General features: G+C 36.5%; 1 protein-coding gene across 2 annotated transcripts in view; it reads right to left on the bottom strand.

Moving 5' to 3' along the window:
* LOC145670018 (ethanolaminephosphotransferase 1-like) overlaps window positions 1-20,439 on the bottom strand; it is a 131,431-nt gene that overhangs the window by 56,969 nt on the left and 54,023 nt on the right. The window contains exon 2 of one of the 2 annotated variants that reach the window (XM_081738363.1): window positions 1,725-1,793. In XM_081738363.1, coding sequence (XP_081594489.1) covers window positions 1,725-1,793 — 69 coding nt within the window. The remainder of the gene's footprint in view (window positions 1-1,724; window positions 1,794-20,439) is intronic. The other variant, XM_081738369.1, reaches the window with a different exon arrangement.

Raw genomic sequence — 20,439 nt, 5'->3', positions numbered from 1 at the left:
AGTATCTTCCTGATACGAGTCTAGTTCTGTTAAGAGAATCAACTTCTTATTGATTACGTCATAGACAATTCTAAAGCTATTTTACATTGGAAACAGTTTAAATGAAACACCAGAAGCCTTTGAATGAAACCCAACCAGAATTTTATTTAAATATACGAGGGTATTTCCAATCGTTTTTCTTGCTGATAAGTTGCTCATAGTATACAGTGCCATCTATAGAAGAAATACTGTATCAGTTTTAACTGTCTAGCTGTGTCGGTTTTAAAGAGTATGGTAAGAGCTAAAGAGAACAGAGCTATCTAGGATAGGAAAATGGTGATTTTCTAGCTCATACCAAATACTGTCTGTTTGGAACTTGATAGTATCGATATTTTAAGTGTATCACATACGAATGATTAGTTATTATTAGAAAGAAAGATACAGATTCAATGTAATTAAACAAATCTTAGTCTAAAGAAACTACGTACATTTGAGTCCACTGTTAGAATGCATCTTAGAATACAATTTGATAAATAACACACGTCTGGAATTTATAAATTCTACTAGGTGCTTAATATATCCTAAGTATTACCTACAGCAGTTTTTGTCATTTTTTTCCCGTGGTGGCTACTTTCATTAGTTAGGATGTTGTGTAGCCTACCAACTCTTGTCTCCTTCCAAAGCAAATTTATCATTTTCTCTGGCCATACACTACTTCACTAATATGTAGAATGAAATATTATTGACTGAAATTCATTTAATTTTTAGTAGTATTAATAGAAAAAAATGCATATTAGTATTTTATCTTAAGTAATTGAAGGCTATCAAGAATATTCTTATACTAAAGAGGATCATGCAATTCTATGTATAGGATCTCTTGCGGTATTTTGCATTAAGAAAAACTGCATATCCTTTTATTATAGGCAACCAACATTTCTTTGCTACTGTGTAGGTTGCATAGAAGCTAGAGAGTATTATAGGTTTTAAACGGGATATGAATAGCAACTGTTATTAGTGAAGATGCTAATGGATTGACTCTATTAACGAACTCAGCAGAGATAATAGCAGTAAGAAAAGCTTCACATCCTTTTATTATAGGCAACCAAAATTTCATTGCTACTGTGCAGGTTGCATAGAAGCAAGAAAGTGTTATACATTTTAAACGGGATATAGATAGCCACTATTACCCGTGAAGGTGTTATCAGATTGACTCTACTAACAACTCCACGAGGTAATTAAGTAAGAAAAGCTGCATATGGACTGTATTAACGAAGTCGGCAGAGACAATCCCTCTAGCTATCTATTGCAAAAAAAAAAATAAATAAATAAATAAATAAATAAAATAAATAAATAAATAAATAAATAAAATAAAAAAAATCTCTTCCGTTCAAGTTATCGTGTGGAGTAAGACAGACAGAGACTTAACAGTACAATCTTATAAGTTTCACCAGCGTAATCCTATTCAAAACATTTTATTTAAGCTATTACAATTGTATATTCTTTCCCTTAATAAATCTTAAACTCTATTATCTATATAATCTATACCTGTTCAAAATTCTTAGCTAGAGTGTGATTTTTAATTAACTTACATTTTCTGTCTTACATGAACTAATTTTCAGTCTAAGAGGGACTAGAGACACACAGTTTGAGAAACATTGACGTAGATTATATCATTTGATGTATTGAAATTTCTTATTTCTACCTAGTGCAACAGAACATATCATTAGAGTTGGACATGCACGTACCTCTACTACTCTGTTCCAAAATGGGTGCATTACATATATGCTCAAAGGACTGGTATCCAACGAGCTGTACTGAAAAAAGAAATATAAATTAAATCAATAAATATTGCATGAAACAAGGATATATATGCTAAACAATTTCTAAACGTTTTAGTAGTGTTTATTATTATTATTACTATTATTAAATTTTACCTTTAAGTTTTTGGCATTGGTGGCAAACCAGCATAGCACTCAAATAACAATCGTAGGCAATAGTAATAAAATATAAAGAATAAATGTAAACACTTAGCTAGGTAATACGAAGGAATTTGAGGACGAGACAAAATGAGATTAACTGTATGAGATCATGCTGTTAACCTACAGGATGGCCCGTAATTATGTATATGATGGTTAATTGACTGTATTATTTGTAATTCTTGACAAAAAGTTTTGATATGGCAACACTGTGTAGCCTAAGATTGGGGATAACGGCCACTGGATGGAACACCGCCACACTATACCATACCAGTGTGAAAGCGGCTGAACGAAACATTCCCGAACCGCACGAAATTCCTTGACTTTCATGATACACTGAGAAAAATTCGTTCTCCGGAGAGCGGTATATTGTACAAATATACGGAATCCTCTTGCTTATTACAGAAATCTGTACGGAGCATACGTTATCCGTATGCTACATGGGCACTGCCTTTAGGAGTTACATCATGCCACTCCAGGATGTCTGTTACGTATCTAACAGTCTTCCTTATATTACATACATATATGTATGACACCTTTGTCAGCTGTATGTTATATACGTCCATTTGTATAGGAGATCCTGACCGCCTATATTGTTTCATACGGAAAGTACGTACAGATGGATGTTATATAGAAAGTATTATAAAACATGCTTTTTCAGTTATACGTTTGCTGTACGTTAAGTCCAACGCTTACAGGATTTATAAATGTAACATACGACTTTACGCACGCCACATACATTTTTTTCTCAGTGTATGTGTCGAATGACGTTGATATATAAATAAGGAATAAATAACAGTGAATATTCATATATGAGAACATTTATTCTATAGAAACAAATAATAATCAATTGCTCATACGTACATTCCACTTACCTCCCTTACGTCCCATATTGTGATCATTAATGGTTACGTAAGCTGAAATTAGTGTACAATTATTGTTAGAAAAAAATATATTTTATAAAATTACCCTGACTTTCCCTGATTTCCAGTCTTTTTCCCTGACTTCCCTGACCAGTAGGAACCCTGATATATTTTTTTCTCCAGCAATGTGAACAGTGTATACAAATAAATAAATAAATAAATATTTTTTTTTCTGGCAGACACTCTGGTCCAGATTTGTTTCCGAGCAATGACGCCATATTTCAGAATGATAATACACCCATTTATACACCTAAAGTTGTTGCGGCATTTGAGGAACCCTAGGATGAAGCTGAACACTTTCCCTGGCCCACCTAATCCCAGATCTGAATATAACTGTAAATCTGTGGTCCATTTGAAGACATGAATCCGGTTCAATTTCCTTCTCAATCTTCTCATGAAAATGAGTGATACACTGCAGGCGGAATGGAGTAATATTCCATTTGCTGCAATTCACGACCTCTATGATTCCATTCCACGTCACATCAGAGATCCTCTGAGGGCGAAAAGTTGGCCAACGCATATTAATCTGGTTAGGTTGCACTTTTTGAGGTAAATTTTCGACTTTCATTCAAACACCTACTGCTTCCTTGCTATTTCTTTTTTTTTTTCTTTTTTCAGTATAGAGTATCGTTTCCAACGGTACCACTCGCTTGTCAGTATCATACACCTGAATCGGGAAAAACCGTAAATTTTTCTGAATCACCCCCTCCAATAGTTGTGCCCCTCGGGCCCGTGTTCAGGTAAGGATCTCAAAAAAACCCTGAGAAATATCAAAGGTGCACATAATCCGCATGCAAAATGTCAATTTGGTATCTGGAAAACTAAGGGCGTGAAAAAGTTTTGAAATTTGCATTAAGAAAAAAAATTAGTCATGCCCCTCCGCCCCCACTTGGCGCCGACAAGTTGACCATCCGGTCCCAATACACATCTAGAGTGTTCTTTTGGCCATGTTTGACCAATTAAAAAAAAAAAAGGCTTAAATACCTCTTATAAGACCGGTCAAAGGCAACACTACGCCATGGCCACAAAAATTGCCATAAATTCTTAAAGGGTTAAAATTGACACGGATTTGTATATCTCTCAAGTTTCATTGATAGCTATTAAGATACAGTGATAACACGGTAGCTCAAGATTTTTTAGTAAAAAGGTGGGCAGAAAAACAAATTAATTCAGTACATTAAAATACCACTTGATGTCAACAACTGTTGATATAATGATCTTTAAAAGTCTAAGGTAAGACATAGAACATAAATGAAAAGCTGCGAAGATAATTCACGATACTTAAGAAATTTCATGACATTTTCATGTCTTTCGTACAAGCGGTAATATAGGCTTAATGTGTGTATACCATATACGTACGAAGTTTACGAACTAGGAAACTTCAGCAGGGCACAATGAACATTATGACATAAGAGTTTGTTTTTCTAGAAGTGAGATATCGCACCAGTGCAACATTCACAATGAAACATGTGTTATAGCTTGGACTTTTATTTTGTGGAACAGATCGGAGATTGAATCTCTATGAAATTGATTTCTGTTGTTTACTAGCTCCACAAAAAGAACAAGAAAATAGTCTTATTTATGGAAAGTGCAACACACAATGGAATGAATTAATCTGTAAATAAAATTGCCCTATTCCTTAAGTTACAGAAGTTCACAGATATTCAACAGACTGATAAACAAAACTTATTTTTTGAAATACAACATACACTGCTGTATTGTATGTTGTATTCTCCCGTATTGTTTTTGTCTCGTACTGTCGTGGTAAGAAGCACTTTCAGTGTACATTTCTCATCCACACTTTAGTGTTAAAAGCATAATGCACTTATGCACATACGAAGCTACCAGTAGGCCAAGGAAACATTATGCAAAGCACAGAAAAACCTGATACAAAGTTGACGAGAACTCCAATTTCTTTATTTGCCAGATAGCAGACATGTAGTCAAGAGGGATCCGGACCCCCCTTTGAAAACAGAAATGAAAAAAAAATAATGAAGGATGAAACAAAAAGAAACGAGAAAAAGAAGAATCAGCGTTAAAAATAAAAAGCTACAGCAAGATTTGGTTACTCTTTCTTATGAGGAGATTTGTATTACTTGCAATACATGGTGGTGAATGAGCGGGGTTTCCTGGAAAAGTAAGGGAATTTGAAATTTCTAGAAAAGTTACGGTATTCTCAGAATTTCTGCTGCTAGTCAGGAAAATTTCAAGCTTTCGAAAGCATAATGCAGTTCTCTAACAGTGTGGACATCTTTTATAATAATTTTTCGTCATCGCTTATCTGCAGTATCAAACCTGTTATTTCAAAAACAGTTTTCTACTGCTCCTTTAACTTGTCATTTGCAACAGACAGTAGTTGACGGAATAATAAAAACAAAAAGTTATGCGGAAGAAAGTTACGTTAACATTTGATTCAACAAAGAAAGGAGCGCAAATATCATAAAATATTCTACAAGACATTATTGGATATGTACTGTGTATAATAGTTGAGGTCATAATGAAAGAAAAATTATTATATTTGAACGAACAGAGGAAGAAACGTAGATATTGTGAACTCATTTTCAATACTTTTTTTAATATTCTTTTATTTGAAATTTCTTCATAATTTGTTATTAAAATAATAATATATCCTCATTTTATTGTCTTATGTTGCCAGAAAAATAGAATGATCGAGCCCCTAGTGTGATAACCACAGTAATTCATGTCACGAACCCCTCCCCCACCCATTACGAAATCCTGGTTATGTGCCTTTACGGAGATGCTACATCGCTATAATTGATTTTCTACTAAAATATCCCACACAAAAAGAGTGGCATCTCAATGCAAAAAGTTAAATATTAGATAGCCTTTATATTGCTATGTTGGTTTATTAACGTCCCGTAATTAATATCTTCTACTGTCAAATACAAAAGCGCACCGAAAAGTAATTACACTAATAAATGACACTTGTGAACGTAAAACACCTGCCTCACAATTTCAGCTTTGAAAACAGTTAACTTTGGGCAAGAGAAATGAAATCTGATTGAGAGTTTTACATCCCATGGTAAACGATGTAGATTCAAGGAGACGGTGATACTGAATAAAACAGTGGAATAATTAAAGAGGGACGAAACGTGAAAACCCCGAGAAAAAGCATGCATATGGAGTTCGTCCACTAAAAGGCCCACTTGGCGCGAGCTGGAATAGAACCAAGGATCCCACGCACCAGAAGCAAACGCTCTACCTCTGAGCATCGCGGCCCTTAAGGGCAATAGAAAGCAAGGTAGGCGAAGAAGCACTTCGATGTTCCTGTCCTGTAAAAAGCCTATCACAATTCCAGATTGAGCAGACAGCGCATTGTCATATAGCAAAAACGAATTATACAGGTTTTAGCTTATATTGCTGTATTGTCCAGTAACTGTCCGGCCCTGTAGTAGAGGCTGTTAGAATTAATCCCCTTTTGTCCTACAAAATGAAGACGGTATAAAAATAATCATATTCAGGAGGATACATGAAACTTTTTGGGTGAAGGCAGGAAGAGTGTTTCCACAGTTTGAACTGTTTCCAGACTGAAGCATCACAGTTTCCATTAACCCATTTGTGCCCATTGTCGATAACCTCTGACGTCGACATTTGTGGGGTTTCGGAACCTCTGGGGCTGAAATAAAAATCGGGGTAAATGGTACAACTTTTTCTAGTGTCGGTTGGTATCACTGCCTACGATTGGTCAGCGACATCACGCTCCGTGTCACTTGGTGTGTATTTTGTAAGAGATGGAAAATAGAAACAAATATTTCGAAAAAATAATTTGGACAGAAATGGGTTAAGTACACAGTTTCATGTCAAAAGACAATTACAACAGACATGTGGGAGGTCTTCGTCGTGGACAGTGCTAAAGCAAATAGTCATAGAAATCCCAGATTGAACTGCTTGATTCTTGTCAAATACAAGAACTCAATTCTTAGCGAACACCTGTTCCATTTAGTTGGCTATCATAGTTTAGATATAAAAACTAAACTGGTCTTTGTCACAAACAAGTTCTTTATCATCGAATTTTTTTTAACAAGTGTAGACGGAAGACCAAGATATAAAGACAAAAGAACTAGTCGCACTGGAACTGCAAACTGATATACGTTGAGATTGAAACTCGGTACTGAATTCTATAAAAAGGATTATTAACTTTCCTCTGTAGATGTATTTGCTTTATCTTTCACTAACTTAATAGAATATATATATATATATATATATATATATATATATATATATATATATATATATATATATATATATATATATATATATATATATATATATGAGATTGTATTTGTAGTGTTTAAGCCTTTTCTGACTGCGAGTGATATTTCCGTCCCCTTCGTTGTTCATGACGGGGTAGCATACTTAAAATCGATTTGTTCCTTCTGGAGAAATGAGGAACGTAAATGATGCCACTGCATGGGGTGAAAAAATTGTCTAGAGTCGGCCCTGTATCACTGATCAACTGTGCCCCTTTTATAAAATTATGGTTTACATTGACCCTCCCTCAATATCTCCATCTTGCCGTGGTGGTAGGGCTTGTGTGCTCTAGTCATCCCAAGAACTATGCTGGAGATAGCTTCGCTATCAGAGGGCTTCCCATGCCGGACAGGTTTTTATGAGTAGGAGCCAGACGAAGAGAGAGATTATGGTAGTGGGCAGCAGCTCTGCCATTACCACACTGAGGCTGAAGATGATTGGCATCGGCAAGGCTCAGATGCGGGGGAAAAAAAGGCAGAGACAAGAATGTTTCACTACGAGGTGGAACGACTTGAGACATCACCATTTTTTCAGTCCCTAGAAAACAAAATGGAAAGAAAAATAAGTAATGTTAGGGAATACGACACTACAGTTTTACAGAGGGTCATCCTCGGCACTGGGGGGAAACAAAGCAGGTCCCCTTCGGTCGTCATCAAACGAAATCCCTGCAGGATATGAACCTGGAATATGCAATCGCTGTTACAGCGTGGAAAACTGGAAAACCTGAAGAAATGGAACGCATGACGATAGATATCTTTAGGAATCTGCGAAGTTAGGTAGACTGATGGAGGAGACATATGGAGTGGGGACTTCAGAAAGATAGGAGCTATAAACTGTACAGCAAGACTCGGTTTTGTTTTGAATAAGTGAATAGGACAGAAAGTTATAGGCAGCTGGAGAGACAATGAAAGGATAATAATGTTGAAGATAGCATCAGAACCGAAGAATATGACGATAATCCAAGTATATATGTCTACATCAAGTTACACAGATGAGGAAGTAGAAGAAACCTGTGAGCAAATAAAAGAGTATTGATGAAAGTTCAAGACCAGAACAACTTAATCATCATGGGTGACTAGAAAGCAGTAGTGGCGAAGGCAAAGAAGAGAATGTTACTGGGAATTTCAGCCTAGGAGAAAGGAATGCGATAGGTGCACGATTAGTTGACTTCTGCAAAAGCCATAATCTGACTAACAAATACGCTCTTCGAACAACCACTAAGAAGAAGATGCACACGGACAAGACCAGTAGACAAAGAAAGATAACAAATAGACTATATACTGGTCCGACAAGCATTTAGAAATCAAGTGAAAAACAGTAAGTTACTCAGGTGCAGACATTGACTCAGACCATAATTTAGTTTTGATGAAGAGCGAACTCCGACTAAAGAAGAAAAGAGTGGTAACACCAAACAAAAGATAGAACACTATCAAGATAAGAAGAGATGAAAACATGAAAAGGGAATTTGCAATTGCGACAGACAGAGACATCTACGGTAGCTTTAGCAGGTGATGACCAATTCGAAATGGGAAGCCGTGAAAGCAGGAATTATAAAAGCAGGCGACGAGCACACAGGAAGAAAATCGAGAACCCAATATAAATCCTGGATAACAGCAGAAATATTGGAGATGATGGAGAAAAGTAGACAGTTCAAGATAACAAACGAAGAGGAATACAGAAGGTGCAGAAATCACATCAATAGAGAAGGCCAGAGAAAACTGGGTAAACAACTTGTGCAAAGAAATTGAAGAAAATACAGTCAAAGGCAATACAGAAAGATTAGGAAACAGTTCGGTGAGAAAAAGAAACACAGTCATTATCATAGACAAGGAAGGGACAACGCTAATAGAAGAGGAGCAGATAAGAAGATGGAAGGAATACATTGAAGAACTCTACAAAGGAGACAAAGTGAACGGAGAAGAGATAGAGAAGGAAGAAGACGTCGATGAAAATGAATTAGGACCATCAATTTTACAGTGGGAATTTGACAATGCTTCGGCGAAAATGCAACATGGTAAAGCCCCAGGAATAGACCAAATACCAACGGAAGTTATTAAGAATTTCGGAATAGCAACAAAGAAGAAACTATTTAATCTTATTATTGAAATGTACACCTCGGGAAAAATACCAAGAGACTTCCAGAAGCGTATTGATCCCTATCAAGAAAAGGCAAGGCGCACGGAAATACGAAGAACACAGAACGATAAGTTTGCTTTCCCATGCATCAAAAGTACTGAGCAAAATTAACGCACAACGGCAAAATTATCGCACAATTAATAGAAGGGAAAATCGAAGAACGGCTATTGGAGGAACAGTTTGGATTCAGGAGAAAAAGGGGGACAAGGGAAGCAATACTAACTCTTGCGGTTGATGGAAAAGCACATCCGAATAAACAAACCAATTGTGATAGCATTTGTAGATATAGAGAAAGATTTTGACAACGTGGATTCGAATATCACGCTCAGAGCGATGAAGAATCTAAAGGTGGATTACAGAGACGGAAGAATTATATGCCAACTTTAAAGGAACCAGACAGCTGTTATAGGAAGAGATCAGAAGAATAAGTAAAGGCGTGAGGCAAGGATGTGGACTTTCACCTTTTTTGTTCAACATTTATATAGAAGAGGCTATGAAAGAATTCTTTGATAAAAACGAGAAAGGCGTAAAAGTAACTGGCCAGGTTTTTTTTCACAATAACGTTCGCTGATGACATAGTACTGATATCGCAAAGCGAAAAGGACTTACAGGAAGCACTTTCAAACTTGAACGACCAACTGGAAAAAAAAAAAAAAAAACATGCAAAATAAAGATAAATAAGAAGAAAAGCAAAGTGATGAAGTGCACAAGAACAGGACAGGAAGGGGCAAACGTATGGCTAAATGAAGAGAAAACCGAAGACTTTAAAACGTTCCCCTATTTAGGAAGTCTTCGGATGGAAAAAGTAAAGAAGACATAAGCTCCAGAATACCGCAAGCTAAACAAGCATTCAATAGGAAAAGAGGACTACTGACATCAAGAAATGTGTTGTTGGACGTTCGTAAACGATTTATTAAGACCCTGGTATGGAGCGTGGCGCTTTACGGATCAGAGACGTGGACATTGAGAAAAGCTGAAATCCACGCTGGAAGCATTTGAAATGTGGTGTTGGCGCAGAGTGATGCGCATATCATGGACCGAAAGGAAAAGCAATGAAGACGTACTAAAGGAAGCTAATGAAGGACGACAGATCATGAAGATAATATGAAAAAGAAGACATGCTTGGCCAAATTATTCGGCGCTCCGATTGGATCACGGTGTTGATAGAGGAAAAGCCAGGAGGAAAACCAGGAAGAGAAGACCAAGGATAGAATATCTAGATGCAGTTACGAAGAAGAGACCTTATCAAAGTATAAAACAGCTCTCCCAAGGGAGAGAAAAAGTTTTAAAATTTCCATGTTGTCTATTAACCTATGGTTGACGTGATTCAGAAGTTGTTTACCATGAAAGGGAGGAAAATATACGGGAAAGTAAGCAGTTTGTGTTGCACCCGAATGCCTGTCGCTAACATATTACTATACATAATAAAATACACAATGAGTGAATGTCCTACATATAATCTAAACACGCAATATGCGACATAAAATAGCTGATATTAAAACGAAAGAAACTCGAATGTTGGAAACTGTTATCAGCATAACAATGTACTATCCTTTTAGCAGATCAGATGCCTCGCTAATTGATAGGCACTCGAATTGCTTAGGTAAGACGATTGGACATTTGTGTGGTCTGTTAAAAGCTTCATTCGACCCGGAGCACGACTTGACCTCTTTATTATCCCGATATCCAATACGACTGGGCGTTACATCATAACAGATTAAATTATTGCACTGAATCAGCATGTCTCATGGACGCTGTATACTGCCTCCACGTCGCACTTATGAAACAACATTGCATTGCCTTTGTCAAAAGCTAAAGAAAACGAAAAGTATCCTTCTCGAGAGATTTTTTTTAGGGTTGGGGAGTTTAACGTCTGAGGATAATGCACCGAGACTAAGGGAAAACGGTGGTCATCAGATGGATGATGGTTGAATGACGGAAGTGGAAACTGGAAAACCCCAAGAAAACCTATGCGCACGGCGTAGGTCCACCACAAAGCTCACTTGGTGGAAGCTGGGATTGAACCAAAGAACCTCGCACTGGAGATGAGTGCTTTACACTGAGACACCACGGCTCCCTCATCACATTTATTTCTAACATTACACTATCATGAAACAAATATTATTATTGCAATGGATGTATCTACGAATAATCAAACTTCTATTGTCTCACTTACTCCAATACATAATTACGAAAAGGTCAAATTCGATCCCTTATTCTACCACCATATACATCCTACTCTTAAACCTCGAAGGCAAATAGCAGGGCTTGTTAGATGAATTATTTCCCCCCGTAATATGTTGCAGTGACGATGAGCCAATGGAAAGAACACACTTATCTGATATATAGAGTCCAGAGTTTGTTTCCAGGCACTGTGAGCTTTGTACTCGTAGTAATCAAAAACAACATATGTACGGAAAGACTGTCTCGTGGTTAAATGGTTCCTAACCTTGTGTGCGGAGAACCTGGGCTTGATTTCCGGTTCGAACACAACTTGAAAGCTGTAGGTTCATGTATGACGAAGTCTCAGTGCTGAAAAGGAATTTACTGCACTTGTAATTAACAAATCATGATCTAAGGGTTTCGCCAGAGCATCACCTACTACTCCCAGAGCACCACTCCAGCGATTGTTTAATTAAAATTTATTCTTTAGGCCTCCTTTAGCCCAGCGGTTCCCAAGAGGCACAGTCCTTTTTGGTCGCGCGTATGAACCACGTATCACATCCAACATATTTTTATTTCTAGAACACTTTTCGGGAACGAATCTGTTTCTTTTAGTTTTTAAGTATTAGTGAGAAGCTGTATAGGGTGTTCACTCAATTGGAGTGCAATTCGGTAAAGGGCCTTTCCTAGTAAGATAGTGAAATCGGCCCTTGATTCAAATTGGGTCGCTATTGACCCAAACGGTTACCCTTGACCTAAAACTACTTTATTTTTTTTTTACCTCTACCCCCTCCCCTTACAGAATTATCGTATCATACATGCTCAATATTGAATATTTTTAAATTTTGGTGGGGTGGTCGAAAAATTTTGAAAGTTTCACAGATTGTAGATACTATCTAGATGTAAATGTGCAATCTTTTTTCAAAACAATCGATGCGTATTTTCTTTATTTTTTGCGTGTTGAAAATTTCAAAAAACTTGTAGAATTTTTTTTTTTGGGGGGGGGACACGTCGCTGATTTTTTGGTTTTAAAATTTGTTATACCCTTAAGTACAACATATATTTTTTTCGCAGCCTGAAAGTGATGGCAACATTGTCAAAAAGAAAGAAAAAACTGAAAACAAACGTGATGTTATATATATATATAACCAGTGATGTTATTCTAATTTTTTAACAACCGGTTCTGTATATATGCATATATATATATATATATATATATATATATATATATATATATAGAGAGAGAGAGAGAGAGAGAGAGAGAGAGAGAGAGAGAGAGAGAGTAGATGGATAGGTAGATAAATAGATATAACTTTCTTAGGAAACAAACCATACAAGGTACACAAAAGCAAATTTTTTACTGGATACCCCAAGTGACAATGACCTACACAGCATTCTAAAACAAGGTGGTGTGACGAAATTAGGTGCTACTGCAAATATCTAGGAAACAAATTACCGTAAATACGCGCGTAATTTTCGCCCTCGCATAATTTTCGCATCCCAATTTTGAAGGGCATTTTCTGTATATTTTATTTTCCTCGCGTAATTTGCGCACGCGGAAACTTTTTGTGAAACAGTATTTTTCCAGGAATCAATTACGGTAGCTAATGAACAATTGGCAACGCAGCAAAGCCATTGTTGTAAGGTAAGAAACCACACGACTTCTTAATCAATTTTTTAATGTTATTTTTCTACAAATTTAGAATTAGTTGTTTGTTGTCAATTCTTGCTACAAAGAAAATGTGTACCGGTATTTTCGTGTTATTTTGACCGGGGAAAAAATAGATGTTCATTGATGTGGCTAATTTTTCCCCCGCATAATTTACGCACCCTTGTTTCAAAACAACTTTTTACGTCTAAAAAAGTGCGAAAATTACGCGAGTAAATACGGTACTCAACATAGATGTTTGTCAAAAAGTATTGAAAAGACCTTAATATAGCAATGGATCAGAAGTGTTGATAATATGTATGCGTTTCAAATATACGAAAATCACCTCATCATTACACTCATGTGATCCCAGTTTTCTTCTTGATATCTGAGCATTTGAGATTAAGAAATAAACCGCTTATACTTTGTTCTAACCCTTTAGCTTAGAGAATTTTTAAAAAGAAAGAGTTAAACTAACATTTACTGTTCATAGGTATAACTGGGTAAAATTTACTATTATGTCTGGTTAAAAAATGGTTCTGCGAACTCGAAATATTTAACAACCGGTTCTATTGAACCGGTCGGAACCGGCTGAATAGCACCACTGTTTGCAACTGACTTTTTCATTTATTTTATCCCGGTTAAGACTACACTGTGTTTTGTAGAGCACAATGGATCCAAGTCCATTTTCAATAAGGCTCAGTTTTGCTCATCTAATGAATTCTATTTCAAAACGTAATATCTTCGCAACCAAGAGTCCGAAATAAATGAAATTAAATCCACGTGAAAGGGCGTAGGATAGTTTTATATGACTGCCACTACACAGGGGGTGTCAGTGGGGGCAAGAGGGCAGCGTACCATGAATCTCAGATTTTTGGGGACAGTAAGGCAGTTTTAGAAACCTTTTGATAAACAAAGTCCAACAGAACGAGTTTAGGGTCCTTACACCGAATAAATACGGATGAAATATAGATGATCAAAACAGGAAAGTTGCTTAGGCCCAATTTCCAGAATTTTAAGCAGGCCCGAAACTCGAAAGTAGTGAAACCTTTGGAATCCTAGGCCAAAAAATATACAAGAGAGCAATTTAGGCCTATAGTTCCTTACGGTCAATAGATATGGTGATCAAAGTCCGTATTTGTTCGCTATAAGAACTTCAATTTTTTTTTTTCTGGACTTTGCTCAGGAAATCTGCATTACGCTCCCAACATCTGAAATTCAGGGTACGGGAGGATGACCTCTAAACGGACGCCCCTCTCCAGCGGCAATCATATAAAACTCTAGATTGCACCTTGTCACGTAGTTTTTCTTTCTTCATTTCGGATTCTTTCTTTCTCTAAACCTAAAGTATATATGTATGGAAACTGAGAACCAACATGTAATGTGTCAACGAATGCCTGCAATATTTCAGAAGCACAATTTAGCAAAGAACCCTTTTGTTTTCTGAATGCAACACAAAACCTTGTTTCCATGATAATTCTATTTACTTTTTAATATCAATTCTATAAGTTGTCTAACCTTCAACTACGACACTTTCTCGCAAGTTAACTGATAAGCATTAAACAGTACAATAAACGTTAAAAACAAGGGGAAAAAAAGAGGCAAAATAAATTGTAGATCACCACATTGACCTGCTGTAGCCACAAGAAATCAAAACATTCATATGGGAAGAAAATAATCTTTTGAATGAGAAGCACTCATGCCCGTAGCCAGCCTGATTTCTTAGGGGGGGGGGGAGAAGTGAATACTGAGGGGGCAATGATTAAGGCATGACAACACCATAAAATTGCATACTTATTTATTATTTACAGAATCTGTAATAGCAATAGTTTCTTTTATACATAATATCCTGTATTGACAATATTACAGTACACAAATTCATGATTAAGAGCATTGATCATTAACATACAAAGATTGAAATAAAACTGCGATGCAATACAATTGAGGTGCTTGGGGCAATATAGTGCTATGGTAAACGTAGGTGAGGAACGTCATTGTACAGGTACGTCGCATTTACACTAAACAAAAGCTAATTAACTGAATGTTAGAGTGAGCACACGTCCCATTAATCAGGATTGTTCCATTTGCAGAAAACAAAATATTATAAACAGAATATTTTGACAGACTTTTTTGTCACAACAAAACACTTCAATTAACTTTTATTGTATAATGGCATCATTATATGTTCATTAAAATTGATTTGTTTCTATCTAAATTTAAAAAAAAAAAAAAAAACTATTTTCCTTCACATTCTCATTTTGTAGAAGGCCAACTTGTTTGTTTGTTAAAATTTAGCATCTCTTTTTTTTCAGTACCGAAGCTATAAAAAACGCGAAGCTTGCAGTTTAAAGTGGAATACGAACCACCACATTGCTCTCGATTTCAAGAATTCCACGGGTATCAAACCCCGAGATCACATTCAAACACGTGCGCTCTATTCACTAGACCAGCGTAAGGGCTATTTTGTAGTATTGTTTTACAAACTATTAATTTCTCGTAAGCCTTTACTGCAGCTTTTTGTTTGTATTAACTCCTAAGAATGATTAGATAAAAATACTGAGACCAAAGCACTTGCATTTATTAATAGAAAAAATTAAGAGAGATTATTATTATATATGTATAATCGAACGTATTTTTTTGTTTCGTTTTTGTGTGTTTAATACGAGCTCTTTGCGAGGTACTTTGTTTCATATTAATTAAAATTGAAGTATTTTATTTTTTAAACATTAGAACAAAATTATATTACAGCAACTTTAGATTATATCAATATAAAATAGAAGTATATGTTTTATTGAACATCTGCACTCAATTTTCTACCTTCCAAAATAAGAGACTATACAGTTTATTTATATTCACAACTAACGTTGTGGACTATGATACTGCTGTTTGGAAGTGCAACTGGTATTCTTGAATGCTTGTCGTGGTTGCAATAACATGGCATGTTTACAAATTCTTGAAGTGGGTAAAGGCAGTTGAAGATATTTCGTGCATCTAGCAAAGAAACATGTAATTTTACACATAAATGGGTAGAATTCGCAAAGTTGAATTTAATTTGGTAATTATAAAAGCAAGAATTTCACTGGTTTTGTGTCAGTTTGAAAATTCTCTTCAGCGTGTTTTTTTAGAGGGGGATGTTCCCCATCTAGCCCCTCCTTGGCTACGGGCCTGAAAGCATTTTGACCATTTTCTTTCTCTGGCAGATATTTTACAAAAATAAAATAAAATAAAAATAAACATATGTTTAACACGAGTCTTAAAAAATACACGTGTTTAAAACAAAATGTTTAAAATGTATATAAAATTTGTTTTAAACAAAACAACCCTGCTTGTTAAGAGAAGGAAACTATGAAATACTGGTACAGAACCTTCTTGAAAAATTCCGAGGCACAAGGGTGAAACATGTATTTTAAAATTCATTCACTGTCTGCAATTCCATTTCAGTTATTTCTCTGACAAATTAGCTGCTATAAGCAATGAACAGGGTGAGCGTTTTCACCAGAACATTTTGCAGATGGAAAAACTTTATAAAGGGAAATGGGTATAACCACTAGACCAGCAGTGAGAACGTAATTACAGTAGAGCATCGATTATCCGAAGTAATTGGGGGACATGGGTGTTCGGAAAACTGGTTTGTTCGGATAATCGAACTGTACATGTTTATTTGCCATGCGCGGAGCGGCACGCCTCAACTCTAAGCTGGCGCAGCTGTTGCTGTGAACAGCTTTGATACTGCCGCTACTTCTACAGCCAGTGCCAAACCGACAGAAGTGTGCTGATTGTTGAAACACAGCGACTGGCGGCTTGGCCGGTCAGCAGCGCCTTATGAAGGCCCCATTAGAAGCAATGTTCCGCCAGCGGTGGCTCAGTGCGGCTACTACTGTGGGAAACTTGGTTTGGGAGTGAGGGGGATGATGGACGGTAGGGTGGGAGAGTTACAGGTGCGAGCGAGTACACAGTTCGGTTAAGCGGTCGTTCGGTTGACCGACGTTCGGATAATCGACGCTCTACTGTATAGTGTTTCAAAACAACACCGACAACGTTTTGGAGGTGATTCCTCACATCAAAATAAGATAAGAAAAGTATAGACCAACGTGGGTGCACAAATGCTTCCTTTCGGAGTTATAGGCTGCCGAAAACATGAAAAAATTAACTTTAAAGGTCTATAGCTCCAAAACTATGGGTCCTATCGTAGTCGGGTCAATACTTTACTTAGGAACTAATATATGCTCTATCCAAAAATACATGTTTCAGAATCCTAAGATACTCACTCACGCAACAATCTTTGTACCGGCAGTTTGGTTACGGGCATATAATCTGGAGTACTCACAACTACCTCTAAAAAAAATTGTTGCGGAAGTACTCAGTTCTCCGCTATGGACTCTGTATCTCTGTCCGCTTGTTTCTTCTTAAGATAATTTGAACAAAGTTTGCACGTGTGTTTCGGATCATTATCAAACTGAAAAGTGAATCTGCGATCAAACCCAATCCCGAAGGAATAGGATGTCTGCTTAAAATGGAATTATATCTATTTTTGTCCAGATTTCCAGGTATCCTGTAACGCTAACCAACTCCAGAATTTGCGAAACACTCCCAAATCATCACGTAACTTCCTCCCCGTTTAACACTCGGATTACACAGTCAGGATGCATCTTTTCTGTAACAGATTTTCGAACACAAACTCGACGTCGTTGCCCCAAAACTTAAAATTTTGACTCATCCGTTTATAACACTCGTTTCCACTGCTCTATTGTCTAAATTTTGTCCTCCAAGGCCCATTCTTGCCTCTTTTAGTTGTTCCCACTATTCCAGGTTTCTGCGAAGCAACTCTTCTCTAGAATCCAGCTACTCTGAAACGTGTTTCATAGCAATAAATGAAATGTTTGTAGGGTGACTACGATTAAATTCTGATTGGAGTTCCGGTGCAGTAAGCTTCCTATTTCTTTTGCTAAGCATTACGATGATGCGATTTTCCGTACGAGCAGTAATATGAGGCCTTCCAGTTCGATTTTTGCCCACGTTTTTTCGTGTTCGCTGAAAAAGCTTCATGACATCAGCAAGAGTACATGAAGCTAATTTCAATTTGGAAGTTATTTGACGAACAAAGCTCGCACTATGACGCACAATGACTGCAACGCGTTCTCTACACTCAAGATTTTCTCTCTCTCCATAATTTCTAATTACGACCAAAAAGAAAACTCAGAAACGCCCAAAAAAAAAAAAAGTCCACACAAACACTGTTCAAGACGTCACTATACTGTATCTTATACTACTACCTTATAATACTATTCACTAAAAATATAAACTTCTGATATTATTTATGTCTAATAAGGCAAAGGTACCACAATCATATTCCAGGAGTTACTATAAAAAGGAATTAATTGCTAATGTTTAACATATTTCGATTAGGCTATGTTATTTCATGATCTTGATCCTGTTATTTTTATTTAAAATAACCGCCGACTTTCTTTTGATGTAAAGATGTAAATATGTTACAAAAGGGAGATACATCTATTATCCGCCTAAGACATTATACAGGCGTATACAAACATAATATTTTGAATTGGCACCTTTCCCTATAGAAAATACTGTATATTGATTAGTTCATTGAAATGTAAGTTCAAGCGCCCGTTCGGAAACTTTTGACCGGACAGTATATATTCTACAGACCTTGATGCAAGTTAGTTGTAAACCTGGAGCCCCGCAAAATGTTCCGAATCGGGCCCCGCACCATCTAAGGCCGGCCCTGGTTGAAGCCCTAGTTCTTTTGGGACTTGCAGTATTTTCCTCTTACATATGGTTCGGTCGCAAATTTCTCAATCTGAGGAGATTGGAGATTTCTACGAAATGCTATGTAAATGCTAAAGAATTCGGTCATATATCCAGGGCCGTGCCGTGGAAAATCAGCGCCGGGGCGAGAGTTTACGATGGCGCCCCCAAACATATATTCCAAGCAATTTTTCCTATCTTTTTCTTTTTTCTCCTGAATTTTTCGCCCCCTTACTTCGGCGCCCGGGGATGTCACCCCGCTCGCCCCCTCCCCCGGCACGGCCCTGCATATATCACACAATTGCCAGTGTATGCTATTTTCTAATCAGACTTCCTTTAACTCACAACTGCCCTCCATGGATTTTTGAAGTTCGGTTCAGTTCTTCGAAACGCGTGTTAGAACACAGTACACTTGCTTACTCACATTCTACAGTAAATACTAGTACTACAATATCTTTAGTCTATTTAATTAAAAAAAATAAATTAAATAGCATTTTTCAATTTAACGTCCCACGTTATATCCGTTAGGCTAAGTAAGACGACGATAAAGCAAGTGAATGATAGAGGAATTGGTGGAATGAGAATGTGGAAGGAAATGGGAGTAATCCAGAAAACTTAGAGACACGATGTTGTTCACCACAAACCAGGGTTGGCTGGTTTAAACCAGCTGGTTGTTTGAACAACAACAACAACAAAAAAAAAAAAATGGTTTAAGCCAGAAAAAACGAAAAATGTTCGTAAAAGTGTGTGTCTGTAAAATCTTGATGAACACACATTTGTGGGTTACCACGTTTCACTCCCGTACATTATTCATATTATATTCATACCTAAATTCCCCATTCATTACTCAAAGAGATTATACTACAAAAGCAACTTTTTTTAAAATTAATTCATGAATGTTTTTTTTGTGATTTTTTAAAGTTTATTATTATGGTTATGCAATTACAATCAAAGAAAAATTCTAAATATTGTTTCGTTTTAATGATAAAATACTTTGAAATGCCGTACTTTTTGGGAGGGGTCATACAAACCCCACGAGAGACATTTATTGAAATCAGAAGTATCTTTGGTATCTACTTATGTATAAATTGGTCAGAGCCAAAATGTACTCAAATAATTCGTATCTTTATTCACTTTTCTTACTGGTATGCAAATTAAGCCGTATTTCTTTAACTTGGACTAATAAAAGTCGTACTGAACTTACTTGGACTAAATTAGTTCTTCTGTACTCTGCAGTACTTTGAAATTGTTCATATGTAATTTTGTATAATGGTTTCACTTGTGCAACTGTTTACCTTTTTGTCCTTCTGAAATGACTCTTGATAATTACATTAACAAGTATGTAAAGATCAGTACAACACTTTATTTATTTATTTTTTTTAATCACAAGTATTTCGTGAGTTGGCAGACGTATCGCATTTGTGGCTAATTAGTTCCGGTTTCGAGTTCAAATGGAGGACAATTTCTCTCGAATGTACGCCGAGAAGTGATTTCGATTCCACTTCAAGGTTATGTGACCCGTTCGAGCATAACCTGGCTGTTGCATAATAACATCGAGGTGAAACAAACTAATTTT

The sequence above is a fragment of the Thermobia domestica genome, chromosome 2, assembly GCF_964235325.1.
Source record: "Thermobia domestica chromosome 2, izTheDome1.hap1.1, whole genome shotgun sequence".
Taxonomy (NCBI): domain Eukaryota; kingdom Metazoa; phylum Arthropoda; class Insecta; order Zygentoma; family Lepismatidae; genus Thermobia; species Thermobia domestica.
Note: the sequence above shows the minus strand (reverse complement) of the source record. Positions and strands in the feature narration are given on the sequence as shown.